The sequence below is a fragment of the Salarias fasciatus genome, chromosome 16 (assembly GCF_902148845.1).
Source record: "Salarias fasciatus chromosome 16, fSalaFa1.1, whole genome shotgun sequence".
NCBI classification, from domain to species: domain Eukaryota; kingdom Metazoa; phylum Chordata; class Actinopteri; order Blenniiformes; family Blenniidae; genus Salarias; species Salarias fasciatus.
Genome location: NC_043760.1, coordinates 4,939,876 through 4,957,416, shown reverse-complemented (window position 1 = coordinate 4,957,416; position 17,541 = coordinate 4,939,876). Strand labels below are relative to the sequence as shown.

The following is a 17,541-nucleotide window of genomic DNA, read 5'->3' as shown; positions in this document are numbered from 1 at the left end:
TTTTGAACAGCTTGTTTGGACTTGCATTAACATGAAATATGATACACTTCAGGTATTTCTGTTCCCATGAAAAAGGTTTGTATATTTTGAAACAATTCTTACAAAGTATATGAAACTCATTAAGTCCCCTTTCTGATGTCTCACAGATCCACCTGGACCTCCGGTCAATCCAAGAGTAACCGACACCACAAAAACCACTGCCACACTGAACTGGGGCAAACCTCTCGATAACGGTGGACTGCAAGTAACAGGATATGTGATTGAGCATAAGAAAGAAGGCACAGAGGAGTGGGTTAAGGACACACCATTGTCTCCACTGAGGATCACAGAGTTTGTTGTGCCTGAACTCGAAAATGGCGCAAAGTACCACTTCAGAATCAGTGCCGTGAATGCAAAGGGGGCCGGTGAACCTGCCGAGACTAAAGAGCTGGTAGAGATTGTGGAGCATGCAGCTGAACCAGGTTTGGAGCTGGACCTTGAGCTGAGAAGAACCCTTGTCGTCAGAGCTGGTTGCTCCATTCGTCTATTTGTGCCAATCAAGGGACGGCCAACGCCAACAGTCACCTGGACCAAGGAAGGCGGCCCGGTGCCACGTGCAGTTATCGACAGCACAGAATCATTCACAATGCTCATCATTCCTGAGAGTTCACGGATAGACGCAGGCAAATATGAACTTACTCTGGAAAACTCTGCTGGAAAGAAGAGTGCTGACATACATGTGAGAGTCCTGGATTCACCTGGACCTCCACTTAACCTCAAACCAGTCAAGATTGACAAGGAAAGTATTACCCTTCAGTGGGAGATGCCTCTAATCGATGGTGGTGCCAAGATCACGAACTACATCATTGAGAAGAGAGAGTCAACACGCAAAGCCTTTGCCACCGCTATATCTAAATGTCCAACTACATCAGTCAGAATTGGTGAGCTTGGTGAAGGCTGTGAGTATTATTTCAGAGTGTCTGCTGAGAATGAGTATGGCATCGGTGAAGCAGTGGAAACGACTGATCCCGTCCGTGCATCTCAGGCCCCGAGTCCTCCAGAGAGCATCATTCCTACTGATATCACAAAGACCTCAGTCAGCCTGGTGTGGACCAAACCCAAGCATGATGGTGGAAGCAGAATCACAGGATATGTCCTGGAAGCTCAGAAGAAGGGAACTGACCAGTGGGCTCATGTCACTACAGTTAAGACCATGGACTTCTCAGTGAAGAACCTTAATGAGAATGAAGAGTATGTTTTCCGTGTGATGGCAGTCAACCAGTCTGGTAGAAGCATTCCACGTGAGAGCAAGCCCATTGTGGTCAGGGATTCCACCTCCCTGCCTGAGTTTGACCTGCGTGGTGTCTGCCAGAAGACAATTATTGCCAAAGCAGGAGATGACATCAAGGTTGAAATCCCAGTCATGGGTCGTCCCAGGCCGACTGTCTCTTGGCAGAAAGATGGAGCAGCTTTGAAACTCACACAGCGAACCAATGTGGAAACAACACCTGCAACTGTCATTTTAAGTATCGGTGAGTGCAACAGAGGTGATAGTGGCAGGTACACCATGACGGCTAAGAACATTGTTGGCTCTGTGACAGACAACATCATCGTGAGAGTGCATGATGTCCCCGGCCCACCTAAAGGACCAGTTAATATAGTGGAGATATCTCGTACCTACTGCGTATTTTCATGGGAGCCACCTGAGAATGACGGAGGTGTTCCCATCAACAATTACGTTGTTGAAATGAGAGACACGACTTCCCAAACATGGAATGAGCTATCTACCAACATCATCCGCACAGTGTACAAAGCCAATCGGTTAACCACCGGATCTGAGTACCAGTTCAGAGTCAAGGCAAAGAACAGATATGGTGTAGGACCACCCATCACCTCAGAATCAGTAGTGGCCGCCTATCCGTTCAAAGTACCTGGGCCTCCTGGAACTCCCAATGTTGTGGCTTTCACCAAAGACTCCATAACAATTGGCTGGAATGAACCTGTGTCTGATGGTGGAAATGAAGTAATCGGCTATCACGTCGAGAGAAAGGAAAGAAGCAGCATCATGTGGTACAAGATCAACAAGAGTATCGTGAAAGGAAACATCTTTAAAACCACTGGGCTTGAAGATGGAGTTGCTTATGAATTCCGTGTCTCAGCTGAAAACATGGCTGGAGTTGGTAAAGCCAGTAAAGCTTCAGAGGCCATACTTGCTTTGGACCCCATCGATCCACCTGGTCAGCCTGAGCCAATTTTTGTCAACAAGAACGTTATCACCATTCAGTGGACGAAGCCTGAGTACGACGGTGGCTTCAAAATCACCGGATACATAGTGGAGAAGAAAGAGCTGCCTGCTGGTCGATGGATGAGAGCCAACTTCACCAACATCATAGAGACAGCTTTCACTGTCAGTGGTCTGACTCAGGACACTGCCTACGAGTTCCGTGTCATTGCTAGAAACTCAGCGGGTGCCGTAAGCGTCCCGTCTGATCCCTCAGACCCAATCACCTGCAAAGACGATATCGTTGAGCCACGTATCATGGTTGATGCCATATACAAGGATGTCGTTCTGCTGAAGGCGGGAGAGTCCTTCAAGCTTGATGCTGATATTGCTGGCCAACCAACACCCTCTATGGTTTGGACAAAGAACGGAAAAGAGATTGAGAATACATTGAAACTGGACATCAAGTTCACTGAACTGACAACTACTTTGACTAACAAGGACTCTGTCAGATCAGATGGGGGAGAGTTTGTTTTGACTGCCACTAATGTGGGAGGATTTGCAAAGCACATCTTTAATGTTAAAGTTCTTGACAGGCCTGGACCGCCAGGTGGACCCCTCAAAGTGTCAGATGTCACCGCTGACAACTGTGTTCTCACATGGACACCACCTGCAGATGACGGCGGTGCTAAAATTGAAGGATACGTGATTGAAAAGCGTGAATCGAGCAGACTGGTGTGGACCAATGTGGCTTCAGACCTACAGGCTACACAACACAAAGTGACCAAGCTTCTCAAAGGAAATGAATACATCTTCAGAGTCATGGCAGTGAACAAATATGGAGTTGGTGAGGCTCTTGAATCAGAGCCCACTATTGCAGACAATCCATACACAATCCCAGACCCTCCAGAGAGCCCAGAGGTCACCGCGATCACCAAGGATTCAATGGTATTAATGTGGCAAGCACCAAAGAGTGACGGAGGAACCCCCATCACCAACTACCATATTGAAAGAAAAGACAAAGCCGGTCTCCGCTGGGTCAAATGCAACAAGAGGAAGGTGAAAGATCTGCAGTTCAAGGCAACTGGTCTGTATGATGGACATGAATATGAGTTCAGAGTTATTGCAGAAAATGCTGCAGGAGTCAGTGCACCCAGTGTTTCCAGTCCATTCTACAAGGCCACTGATGGCCTGTTCAAGCCAGGAGCTCCATGCAACCCCAGAGTCTTGGACACAACAAAGTCCTCCATCACCGTGGCCTGGAACAGACCTGTTTATGATGGTGGTTCTGAAATCACTGGCTATATTGTGGAGACATGCATTCCATCTGAAAAGGTAGAGGAAGAGGAATGGACCATTGTGACACCCAAGGAGGGTCTGCTAGCAACTTCATTCACAATTGTTAATCTGAAGGAGAATCAAGAGTACAAGATCAAAATTTCAGCTGTAAATGGTGAAGGAATTGGAGATCCAGCATCTGTTCCTGATAATGCTAAAGCAGAGGACAGGTTAATCCCGCCTGAGATGGACCTAGACTTGGAGCTCCGTAAGGTGGTGAGTCTCAGGGCATGTTGTTCACTGAGACTCTTTGTTCCCATCAAAGGAAGACCTTCTCCACAGGCCAAATGGACCAAAGGGGATGGAGAAGCTGTTGAGAGGGCAACTATCGATACCACAACCTCATACACATTACTGGTGATTGAAAATGTCAACAGATTCGACAGTGGAAAATACAATCTAACAATTGAAAATAGCTCTGGCTCCAAGACTGCAACAGTCCAGGTCAGGGTGCTTGACACACCTAGTGCCCCACAGAACCTGAAGATTACTGCAGTAACAAATGAAGCTGTCACTCTGGCATGGGATCCACCAGTGAATGATGGAGGAGTCAAAATTAAGAACTATGTTGTTGAAAAGCGTGAATCCACAAGAAAAGCATATGCTACAGTTAATGCTAACTGTCATCAAACCACCTTCACGGTGGGCCAGCTACTTGAAGGATGCAACTATTACTTTAGAGTCCTTGCTGAGAATGAATATGGCATTGGACTGCCAATTGAAACGGGTGAGTCCATCAAAGTATCTGAGAAACCTCAGCCACCCGGGAAAATAACCCTGAAGGATGTCACCAAGAACAGTGTCACCCTCTCTTGGGAAAAGCCAGAGCATGATGGTGGTAGCAGAGTGGGTTGCTACGTCGTTGAGATCCAACCTAAAGGCGTAGATAAGTGGAGCCAGGCCGTGATTGTTAAAGAAACTGAAGCTACTATCAGCGGACTGAATGCAGGTGAAGAATATATGTTCCGCGTCTCAGCTAGAAATGAGAAGGGAACAAGTGACCCTCGTCAAATCGGCGTGCCTGTTATTGTCAAAGATCTTGTGATTGCACCCGTTGCCAAGATGCTGTTCAACACATTTAGCGTGTTGGCAGGGGAAGACCTGGTGGTGGATGTGCCATATGTTGCTCGTCCCAAAGCAGCTGTATCCTGGGTGAAGGATGGTCAGCCAATGAAGAGGACCACCAGGGTAAACTTTGGTGCAACAGATACGATGCTGAACCTGAGCATAAAAGAGGCCACAAAGGATGATGTTGGACACTACGTTATTAATCTCAGCAACACAGCAGGAGAGACAACAGCCGATATTGGAATCGTTGTCCTTGACAAACCTGGCCAGCCAAGTGGTCCAGTTAAGGTAGAAGAGGTCACTTCTGACAGTGTCACCATTTCTTGGAATCCACCTGAATATGATGGTGGCTGCACCATCAAAAATTACATTGTAGAAAAGCGGGACACTTCCACAAATGAGTGGGTGGTTGTGTCTTACAACCTGGCTCGCACCAAAATCAAAGCCGGCCGACTTAAGGCTGGCTCTGAGTATCAGTTCAGAATCACAGCAGAAAATAGATATGGAAAAGGCCCATCTCTTGTGTCAGAGTGTATCTTGGCTCAGTACCCATACAAGCTCCCAGGACCTCCAGGGACACCATCCATTGCAGCCTGCACCAAGGACAGTATGGTGGTGGCTTGGAATGAACCAGTGAATGACGGTGGAAGCACTATCTTGGGCTACCACCTTGAGCGTAAAGAGAGAAACAGCATCCTATGGGTCAAACTTAACAAGTCTTTGATTACTGATCAGACCTTCAAGAGCAGTGGTCTGGAGCAAGGAATGGAGTATGAATACAGAGTTTATGCTGAAAACATAGTTGGAATTGGCAAAGTCAGTAAAGTTTCTGAGGGAGTTATTGCCAGAGATCCTTGTGATCCTCCTGGTACCCCAGAGGCAATAAAGATCACTAAAGACTCTGTGACAATTGCTTGGACCAAGCCTGAGTATGACGGTGGTGCAAAGGTCACCGGCTACGTTGTGGAAAAGAAGGAGCTTCCTGAAGGTCGCTGGCTGAAGGCTAATTTCACTAATGTCATTGAGACTGAGTATGTTGCCACAGGACTGGTACAGGACAACCAGTACGAGTTCCGAGTGATTGCCAGAAATGCTGCTGGTGTGTTTAGCCTGCCCTCTTACAGCTCTGGCCCTATCACAGCCAAGGACGAGATCGAACCCCCACGCCTCAGCATTGACCCGCAGTACACTCAGACTGTGGTGATTAATGCTGGAGAACACTTTAAGATTGATGCAGATGTCCATGGCAAACCACTGCCCTCTATCCACTGGATGAAGGGAGAGCAGGAACTGGGCAACACCATTCATAGGGAGATCAAGAACACACCCACTAAAGCTTTCATCTCTGTCAAAGAGGCAAAACTTTCCGATGGGGGTCAGTACACCCTGCTGCTGAGAAATCCTGGAGGAGAAAAGGCCACAAACATCAATGTAGTTGTTCTAGATAAACCCGGAGAACCACAGGGGCCTTTTGTTGTGACTGGAATAACTCAAGATCGATGCTGTCTGGCATGGAAACCACCAATACAAGATGGTGGTAGCAAGATCTCTCACTATGTTGTTGAAAGGAGGGAGACAAGCAGACTCGTCTGGACAGTTATTGACCCAAAAGTAGAAAACATTTGTCTCAAGGTCACAAAACTCCTAGAGGGCAACGAGTACATCTTTAGAGTCCGTGCGGTCAACCAGTTTGGAACTGGTGCCCCACTGGAGTCGGCTGCTGTTGTGATCAAAGACCCCTACATGATACCTGGATCCCCCAGGAGCTTGGAGGTTTCTGATATTAAAAAGGATTCAATGGTGCTGACTTGGGAGGCTCCCTCAGAAGATGGAGGCAGTCCAATCACCGGATATATCATTGAGAAACATGATAAAGAAGGAGTGAGATGGACAAGATGCAACAGAAAAACTGTCACTGATTTAACTTTCAAGATCACTGGACTGCTGGAAAGCCATAGCTATGAGTTCAGAGTTGCAGCTGAAAATGCTGTTGGTATTAGTGAGCCAAGTTCTGCAACGGTCTACTTCAAAGCTCTTGATCCCATCTTCAGACCTGGTCCACCACAAAATCCCAGAGTTACAGACACAACAAAAACGTCAGTATTCCTGTCATGGGGCAAGCCCGTCTGCGATGGAGGCTGTGAGATTCAGGGATACATTGTGGAGTGCTGCACCACAACAGAGACAGCAGAAGCCCCAGCCACAGAGACCCCGGCTGTAGAAGCACCAGCTGCAGAAGCACCGGCTGAGGAATGGACAATGTGCACACCACCAGCAGGCATCAAGAAGACCAAGTTTGAGGCTACAAACCTGAAGGAAAACCAGGCGTACAAGTTCAGAGTGTGTGCTATCAACAAAGTGGGAGTTGGTGAGCATGCTGATGTCTCTGGAGCTGTTGTTGCCAAAGACAGGGCTGAGGAGCCAGACCTGGACATTGACCCAGAACTGAGAAAGATTGTGACCATCAAAGCTGGCACTTCCCTGAGACTCTTCATCCCCATCAAAGGACGACCCACTCCTACCATCAAGTGGGATAAAGATGAAGCTCCACTGAAGGAGACTGCTCAACTTGAGACAACCAGCAGTTACACATCCTTAGTGATTGATAAGATGAGCAGAAATGATAGCGGAAAATACACAGTCACTGCAGAAAACTCCAGTGGAACCAAATCTGCATTTGTTCTTGTTCGTGTTCTTGACACTCCAAGTGCTCCTGTTAATCTTAAAGTCAAAGAAATCACAAACCAGTCAGTGACCCTTGATTGGGAACCACCTCTGTTGGATGGCGGGTCTAAGATCAAGAACTACATCGTTGAAAAGAGAGAAAGCACTCGCAAAACATATGCAGCTGTTGTGACAAACTGCCATGCTCTTTCATGGAAGATTGAGCCTCTTCAGGAGGGATGCAGTTACTATTTCAGAGTATTTGCAGAGAATGCTCATGGTGTGGGTCTGCCTGCAGCAACTGTCGACCCTCTCAAGGTCTCGGAGGTTCCCCAGTCTCCAAAGAGTCTGATAGTTACAGATCAGACCAAAACAAGCATCTCTTTGGCCTGGGAGAAGCCAGAGTATGACGGTGGAAGCAGAGTGATGCAGTATCTGCTGGAGGTGCAGTTGAAGGGTCAGGAGAAATGGAATGGTGTTAATACATTTAAGACAATGGAAGCCACTGTGTCCAATCTTAACCCAGGAGAGGAGTATCTGTTCAGAGTCACAGCGATCAATGATAAGGGAAAGAGTGACCCCAAAGTCCTTGCAGGGCCAGTGATGACTAAGGACTTAGTGTTTGAGCCTGATGTGCGCCCAGCCTTCAGTAGTTACAGTGTTCATGTGGGAAAAGACATGAACATAGACATTCCTATCTTTGGAAGACCCAAGCCAACAGTCACATGGTCCAAAGATGGAGCACCGCTGAAGTTCACCACCAGAGTTAACATACACAATACACCAACACACACAACACTGAGCATTAAGGAAGCAGCAGGTGACGATGGTGGCATGTACGGCATTAACGTTTCCAACTCTGCAGGAAAGAAGGACACAACCGTTGAAATCATTGTACTTGACAAGCCGGGCCCTCCATCCGGTCCCGTGAAATTCGATGAAATCACAACACAAAGTGTCACCATTTCCTGGGGTCCTCCAAAGCACAATGGTGGAAGTCAAATTTCAAATTACATTGTGCAGAAGAGAGATACCACAACAACAACATGGGAAAATGTTACCATAAACTGTGCAAGAACCAGTATCAAAGTGCCTCGACTGAAGACTGGTGCCGAGTATCAGTTCAGGATCATTGCACAGAATCGATATGGAAAGAGTCATGGTCTTGATTCATCTTCCGTGGTTGCCCAGTACCCATACCGGGAGCCAGGGCCACCAGGCACTCCATTCATCTCCTCTTTGTCAAGGGACCACCAGATTGTTGAGTGGCATGAGCCCGTGTCTGATGGAGGCAGCCCAGTTCTTGGGTACCATCTGGAGAGAAAGGAAAGGAATAGCATCCTCTGGGTGAAGATTAACAAGACTCTTATCCATGAGCCCAAGTTCAAGAGTTATCCTTTAGAGGAGGGTATTGAGTATGAATACAGGGTTAGCGCTGAAAATATTGTTGGCATTGGAAGGTGTAGTAAGATTTCAGAGGGTTGTGTTGCCCGTGACCCATGTGATCCTCCAGGCATGCCAGAGGCTATCCATGTGACAAAAGATACCATTATTATCCAGTGGACAAAGCCAGAGTATGACGGTGGCAGTAATATCACTGGCTACACTGTAGAGAAGCGTGACCTACCAGAGGGCAGGTGGGTGAGGGCCAACTTCACTAATGTGATTGAGACCCAGTTCACTGTCACAGGTCTGACTGAAAATGCTCAGTATGACTTCAGGGTCATTGCTAAAAATGCTGTTGGCACAGTGAGCAAACCGTCGTACAATAGTGGACCAATCACTGCAAGTGATAAAGTAGAGGCTCCCAAATTCTCCATCGATCCTGCCTTCACCAAGACCATCATCATCAATGCTGGGGAGACTTTCAAGCTCAATGCCGATGTTCGTGGCAAACCTCTGCCAGTGATCCAGTGGTTCAAGGATGAAAAACCATTGGAAAACACCCTACGTCTTCAGATCAGAAACACAGAGACTCATGCACTGGTTGTCATTAAGGACTGTATCAGGGTGGATGGCGGAACTTATACTCTCCAGCTGACTAATGAAGCTGGCAGTGAAACAGTCCCGTTCAAGGTTGTGGTCCTGGATAGACCCAGCCAATGCGAAGGGCCACTTCATGTGACTGGAGTGGCTGAAGATCGGTGCACACTGGCATGGCGTGCCCCTGAACATGATGGAGGTAGTCCCATTACACACTATGTCATTGAGAGAAGAGAGACCAGCCGCCTGGCTTGGACAGTTGTTTCAAGCAGCTGTAACACCACCTGCTACAAAGTCACCAAACTACTTGAAGGCAATGAGTACATGTTCAGAGTCATGGCTGTGAACAGTTATGGCATCAGTGAACCTCTGGAGTCAGGTGGAGTGATCATGAAGACACCATTCCTTCCTCCTGGATCACCTCACATTGAGGATGTGTCAAACATTACTCATGATGGTATGACCCTCACCTGGTCTGCTCCTGAATCAGAGGGTGGCAGTGAAATATCCAACTACATCATTGAAAAGAAGGACAGAAATGGAATCAAATGGACTCGATGCAACAGGCAGAAGGTCACCGACCTCTCCTTCAGAGTGACAGGCCTCGCCACTGGACATGAGTATGAGTTCAGAGTGTCAGCTGAGAATGCAGTAGGAGTGGGAGAGCCCAGTCTTCCAAGTTCATACTATAAGGCCAGTGATCCCAAGTATAAACCTGGAGCACCCGCATATGTGAATGTGATTGACTCCACAAAGAACTCCATCACTATCTCCTGGGGAAAACCCTTGTCTGATGGAGGCAGTACCATCCAAGGATACATTGTTGAAGTGTGCAAGGCTGAGGAGGATCAGTGGACCATGGTCACCCCGCCAACTGGCCTCCGTGTCAACAAATATGAAATTTCTAAACTTACTGAGAGCCAGGAGTACAAAATCCAAGTTTGTGCCCTAAACAAACTGGGAGTCGGTGAACCAGCTGTTCTTTCTGGTACAGCTAAACCTGAAGAACGAGTTGAGCCACCTGAGATCCACCTTGACTCCGAGCTGAGGAAGGGCATTGTGCTGAAAGCTGGTGGATCTGTTCGAATCAATATTCCCTTCAAGGGACGACCAACCCCTGAGATCCGGTGGACCAAGGATGAGGGAGACCTGACTGATAAGGCGGTGGTCGAGAAAGCTCTCCACTTCACTCAGCTATCCATTGACTCGTGTGATCGAAGTGATTCAGGAAAGTACAACCTCACACTCACCAACAGCAGTGGTACTGTGTCTGAGTTGGTCTCTGTTAAGGTCCTTGATACACCTGGAGCCCCACAGAACCTTGTGGTCAAAGATGTCCGGAAGGACTCTGTCACTCTTGTATGGGATGCTCCCCTGATTGATGGAGGGTCAAAAATTAAAAACTATGTCATTGATAAACGTGAATCCACCAGAAAAGCATTTGCAAATGTTTCCACTAAATGCAGCAAGACCACCTTCAAGGTAGAGAACCTAGTCGAAGGTGCGATGTACTACTTTAGAGTTATGGCTGAGAATGAATATGGAGTCGGCCAGGCTGTTGAAACAAAGACTGCTTCAAAAGCCTCTGAGGTACCACTGCCTGTTGGATCAATCTTCCTCACTGACGTCACAAAGGCCAGTGTTTCGTTGGCATGGGAGAAACCAGAGCATGATGGAGGCAGCCGGATTGCTGGGTATCTGATTGAGATGCAGCCAAAGGGAACGGACAAGTGGGGTGTTGCAACAAATACAAAGACATGTGAGGGTACCGTTACAGGCCTCACATCTGGTGCTGAATACCTGTTCCGTATTATTGCATACAATGAGAAGGGAAAGAGTGAGCCAAAGGCACTGGCTGCACCAGTTGTTGCCAGTGACATGACCATCGAACCAAGTATCAAGAGTCAGTTCAACACTTACAGTGTTCTTGCTGGAAAAGACTTGAAACTGGAGTTCCAAGTAGTCGGTAGGCCCAAACCCAGAATCAGCTGGACTAGGGATGGTCAAACTATGAAGGTGACCTCCAGAGTCAATGTTGTCAACACTGCAACAACAACAGGAATTCATATCACGGAGGCTTGTAAGGAGGACTTTGGCAAATATTCCATCACTGCCACAAATTCTGTTGGTACAGTTACTGAGGACATTTCTATTATTATCCTTGACAAGCCTGGCGCACCAGCTGGCCCCATAAAAGTTCTGGAAGTGAGCAACACATTTGTTCACTTATCCTGGGACCCCCCAGAGTACACTGGTGGATGCCAAGTGAAGAATTACATTGTGGAGAAGAGAGACACCACCACCACCACATGGCAGACAGTTACAACACAACTGGCTAGAACTGCTTTCAAGGTCACCAGGCTGAAGACTGGTGCAGAATACCAATTCAGGGTTATTGCTGAAAACAGATACGGAAAGGGTGCATCTCTGGATTCCAAGTCCATTGTTGTGCAGTATCCTTACAAACCACCAGGCCCTCCAGGAACACCATATGTCAAATCTGCAACCAAGGAAATGATGATCATTGAGTGGAATGAGCCAGTTAATGATGGTGGAAGCTCAGTGATTGGTTATCACCTGGAAAGTAAGGAGAGAAGCAGCATCCTTTGGAACAAACTCAACAAGACACTCATTGCTGATACTCAGTTTAAGATCTGTAACCTTGAGGAGGGTATTGGCTATGAGTTCAGAGTTTATGCTGAAAACATTGTTGGCATTGGTAGATGCAGTAAAGTGTCAGAGTCCTTTGTTGCACGTGACCCATGTGATCCCCCCAGTGCCCCAGAAGCTGTGTCCATTACTAAGAACCAGATTAAGATCCAATGGACCAAGCCTCAGTACGATGGTGGCAGCAAAGTGAATGGCTATATTGTGGAGAGAAAGGATCTTGCATCGCCTGATGGGCGCTGGGTTAGAGCCAACTTTACCAACATTATTGAGACTGAGTACACCATTACTGGTCTGACAGAGAATGAAAAATATGAGTTCAGAGTGATTGCAAGAAATGCAGCTGGCGTCTTCAGTGAGCCTTCAGACAGTTCTGGACCCATCACTGCTACTGATGAAATTGAACCACCAAGGGCTTCAATGGATCCCAAATACAAGGATGTTATTGTAGTGAATGCTGGAGACAATTTGCTGATGGACGCAGACATTTATGGAAAACCCATTCCTGATGTTGCCTGGCTCAAAGAGGGCAAAGAAATGGACAAAGCCTTACGGATTGAAGTGAGGACTACAGAGAAACGCACATCCATAACCATCAAGGATGTGACAAAGCTGGACAGTGGTCACTATGACCTTGTTCTCACAAATCCGGGTGGTACAAAAGCTTTCCCCATCACTGTTAAAGTCCTGGATAAACCAGGCCCACCCACTGGCCCCATGAAGGTAACTGGGGTCATGGCTGATCGTTGCATTTTGGCCTGGTCTGAGCCAGCGCTGGATGGAGGAGCCAGTATCAATCACTATATCCTGGAGAAGAGAGAGACTAGTAGATTGTCCTGGACAGTTGTTGCATCAAATATCAAGGGGTTGTTCCATAAAGTGACCAGCTTGCTTCCTGGAGATGAGTACATTTTCCGAGTCAGAGCAGTCAACAAGTTTGGAATTGGTGAATTCCTTGAAAGTGAACCCATTGTAGCACGTAATCCTTACAAGCCACCAAGTGCTCCTGGAACTCCAGAAGCTAGTCAGATCACAAAAGACTCAATGGTTTTGTCTTGGAGTGCTCCAGAACACACCGGTGGTGCTGACATTGAATCTTATCATCTAGAAAAACGTGATAAAGACAGTGTGAGGTGGACTAAATGCAACAGACAGAAGCTGACAGATAACTTCTTCAAGGTCACAGGTCTGATGACAGATCACTTCTATGAGTTCAGAGTTTCTGCTGAGAATGAGGCTGGAATGGGAGACCTCAGTGAGCTGTCCCTGTTCTACAGGGCATGTGATGCTCCCACACCACCAGGACCCCCACACCATCCAAAGGTGACAGACTACTCAAAGTCCTCTGTGTCCTTGTCTTGGGGAAAACCTGACTTTGATGGTGGAGCCTACATCAAGGGTTACATTGTTGAAATGAGGGAGTACACTCCAATGCCTGAATCCACAGAGGAGGAGACAGAAGTCGCTCCAGCCGTGGACATGCCAGTTGAAAAAGAGTGGAGCATGTGCACACCCCCCACTGGCATTCAAGCTACCAAACTCACAATCACAGATCTGAAGGAGGGTGTAGAGTACCAGTTCCGTATCTGTGCCATCAATTCAGAGGGAGTAGGAGAGGCTGCCAACATTCATGGCACAGTGGTCACTTCTGACAGGTCAGAAGCACCAGAGATCGAGCTTGATGCTGATCTCAGAAAAGTGGTGTCTGTCAGAGCTGGTGGTACCCTGCGCCTGTTTGTCACCATCAGAGGACGCCCTGAACCTGCTGTGAAATGGGAGAAGGTAGAGGGTTCCCTCACAGAACGAGCAGCCATTGACACCACCAGCTCATACACTATGCTTGTCATTGACAATGTCAACCGCTTTGACAGTGGAAAATACTCACTGACACTTGAGAACAGCAGTGGCACAAAATCTGCAATTGTTGCAGTAAGAATTTTGGATACCCCAAGTGCCCCTCAAAATCTCAAAATACAGGAACTCAAGAAAGACTCAGTGACTCTGGCCTGGGACACACCGCTCACAGATGGTGGTGCTAAAATCACAAACTACATTGTAGAGAAGAGAGAGTCGGTCAGGAAAGTCTATACTACTGTCACCAGCAACTGCACTGCAAACTCATTCAAGATTGAAGAAATGCCTGAAGGTGGAATGTTCTACTTCAGAGTCTGTGCTGTCAACGAATATGGCCAAGGACAGATGGCGGAAACCAAAGAAATCAAAATCTCTGAGGTACCCTTGCCTCCAAGCAAGGTTACCCTGGTTGACCTGACTAAGACCAGTGTGTCACTGGCTTGGGAAAAACCTGCTCATGATGGCGGAAGCAAAGTAATGTGCTACAATGTAGAATTCAAGCCCAAGACAGGAGATAAATGGGGCACTGCCTGCACAGTCAAGGTGACAGAGGCAACTGTTCCAAATCTAACTCCCAATGAAGCCTATTTATTCAGAGTTGTGGCCATCAATGAAAAGGGAAAGAGTGAACCAAAGGATCTTGGTCTGCCTGTGGTTACAAAGGATGTTGCAATAGAACCATCAACCCATTTACTGTTCACCACCTATAGTGTGAAGGCTGGAGATGATCTCACTCTTACCGTTCCAGTAAGAGGCAGGCCAAAGCCTGTCGTTTCCTGGAAGAAAGATGGTCTTCCCCTGAAGCAAACATCATCAGTGACCATCAAGAACACTGCAACTGACTCCAATGTCATCATCAAAGAGGCAAAGAGAGAACATGTTGGAAAATACGAGGTGACCCTGGCCAACTCAGGAGGAACCATTACAGTTGACATTGGAGTAGTTGTTCTTGACAAACCAGGCGCCCCTAAAGATATCAAGGTAGATGCCGTGACCTCAGACAGCATCACACTATCCTGGTCCCCACCGGAATATGATGGTGGATGCTGTATCAGCAACTATATTGTGGAAAAGAGAGATACCAACACCCAGGAATGGCAGATGGTGGCCAGTAACATTGCCAGAACATCGTTCAAAGCTGGGCGACTGACACATGGAGCCGAGTACCAATTCCGTATCTATGCAGTGAACCGGTATGGCAAGAGTACTTATCTGGATTCACCTGGAATCACAGCTCAGTACAACTTCAAACAACCTGGGCCTCCTTCCACACCGATTGTTAAACATGCCACCAAATCATACATGTTGGTGACCTGGAATGAACCAGTGAGTGATGGTGGTAGTCCTGTTCTGGGCTACCATATTGAGAGGAAGGAACGTTCTAGCATCCTCTGGACAAAGATGAACAGAGGAATGATCAAAGATACCGAATACAAAGTCACCGGAATTGAAGAGGGTATGATGTATGAATACCGGGTGTATGCTGAGAACATTGCCGGTATTGGTAAATGTAGCAAGGCCTGTGAGGCTGTGGCAGCCAGAGATCCATGTGATCCTCCAGGTACACCCACTGTCACTGCTATCACCAGAGCATCTGTCTCCTTATCTTGGGAGAAACCAGAATATGATGGTGGAGCCAAAGTTTCTGGTTACATTATAGAAAGCAGAGAACTTCCTGAAGGACGCTGGACAAGGTGCAACTTCACCAATGTTCCTGAAACTCACTATGATGTAACAGGACTGACCGAGAACAGCCGGTACGACTTCCGAATCATTGCAAAGAATGCAGCTGGATTATTCAGTATCCCTTCAGAAAACACAGGCCCCATCACTGTAACAGATAATGTGGATCCACCACGCATCATGATGGATGTGAAGTTCAGAGAAGCAGTTTATGTGAAAGCAGGAGAGACACTGAAGATAAATGCTGACCTCGCAGGACGCCCTGCACCTGTTGTGTCTTGGACCAAAGATGGCAAAGAGATCGAGTTGAGAGCCAGAATTCAGATTGTTTCAACAGAAACCAGTACTTGTGTTATTGTGAAGGACTGCATCAGAAGAGATTCTGGACAGTATGTGCTGACCCTGCAGAATATTGGTGGTACAGTTAACATGCCAGTTAACTGTGTTGTAATCGATAAACCTGGACCCTCTGCAGGACCTCTGCAGATCACTGGCCTCTCAGCTGATGCCTGCACTCTGTCATGGGGTCCACCTCAGGAGACTGGTGGTGCAAAAATCACACATTATGTTGTTGAGAAGCGTGATACCAGTCGACTGGCATGGACTCTTGTGAAGGGTGACATAACCAAAACTTTCTACAAAGTTACTGGCCTGCTGAAGGGTGATGAATACATTTTCAGAGTTTTGGCCGTCAGCAAGCATGGCCAAGGTGAGCCTCTGGAGAGTGAACCTGTAAAGGTTACAGATCCATACACGATTCCCACTGCTCCGGCCAGTGTTGATGTTACTACCATCACCGGAGACTCAATGACCCTCACCTGGTGTAAGCCAGCCAGTGACGGAGGTAGTCCCATCACTGGATATGTGATTGAGCGGCGCGAAAAGACGGGAATGCGATGGGTTCGCGTGAACAGAGACCTTATCCTTGAATGCACTGCAATTGTAACCAAACTGCGCAAAGGCTATGAATATGACTTCAGAGTCTACGCTGAAAATGCTGCAGGTGCGGGTCCCGTCAGTGAACCATCTGCTACATTCAGAGCAGTTGATCCCCTGGTTGTTCCTTCACGTCCAACAAAGCCAAAGATTGTCAACTCAACCAAAGACAGTGTGTCGATTGTCTGGAAACCACCCACAGATGATGGTGGAGCTCCCATACTTGGATACAGTGTGGAGTACAGAGACTACATCCCCAAACCAGTGGTGGAGGATGAAGAGGAGGAATATGAGGAAGAAGAGGAAGATGTACCTGAGTCACCTGAAGATTTAGCTAGATGGGTTGAGGCTGTCCCTCTTACCAAAAGCTTGGAGTTCACTATCAATGGTCTGAAGACAGATGCAGAGTATGAGTTCTGTGTAAAGGCAATAAACAAAATAGGCAGCAGTGCACGTAGCCCATATTCAGATGGTGGAGCTGCCATGGATAGAACATCTGAGCCAGCATTTGACGTCGACAGCGACATCCGCAAAGTGATGATTGTGAAGCACGGTGCCGCATTTACTCTCAACGTGCCTTTCAGAGGAAATCCAGTGCCTTCAGCCACATGGGCCAAGGAGGGTGTGGACCTGAAAGTCAGAGGAACCATTGAATCCACAGAAACCAGCACATCTCTGACCCTTGACAAGTCAACGCGATATGACTCTGGAGAGTACTGCGTCACCATCGAGTCACCACTGGGAAAAGCAGTGCTCCCAGTAGTTGTAAAGGTGCTGGACTCTCCTGGACCTCCGGTCAATGTTAAAGTTTCAGCAGTAACCAGAGATTCAGCGACACTCACCTGGGAGGCTCCAGAGAATGACGGCGGTGATGCAGTGAAGGCCTACCATGTTGAGAAACGTGAGGCCAGTAAGAAAGCCTGGGTGTCTGTGACCAGCAACTGCCATGCTCTAACATACAGGGTGGAGGATCTGCAGGAGGGTGCCTTTTATTACTTCAGAGTCATTGGAGAAAATGAATATGGAGTGGGAGTTCCCCAAGAGGCCAAGGCCGGAACAAAGATTACAGGTAACTTCCAATATTTTATTTCCAGACTTCCAAAATTTTATTTCCAGACAGCATGACTGCCTAAACTGAATGTCCTGAA

At 47.4% G+C, this 17,541-nt stretch overlaps 1 protein-coding gene across 1 annotated transcript in view; it reads left to right on the top strand.

Moving 5' to 3' along the window:
- Positions 1-17,541, top strand: part of LOC115403321 (titin-like) — a 164,738-nt gene that overhangs the window by 118,244 nt on the left and 28,953 nt on the right. Inside the window, 1 exon segment of the mRNA XM_030112182.1 lies at positions 147-17,462. Coding sequence (XP_029968042.1) covers positions 147-17,462 — 17,316 coding nt within the window.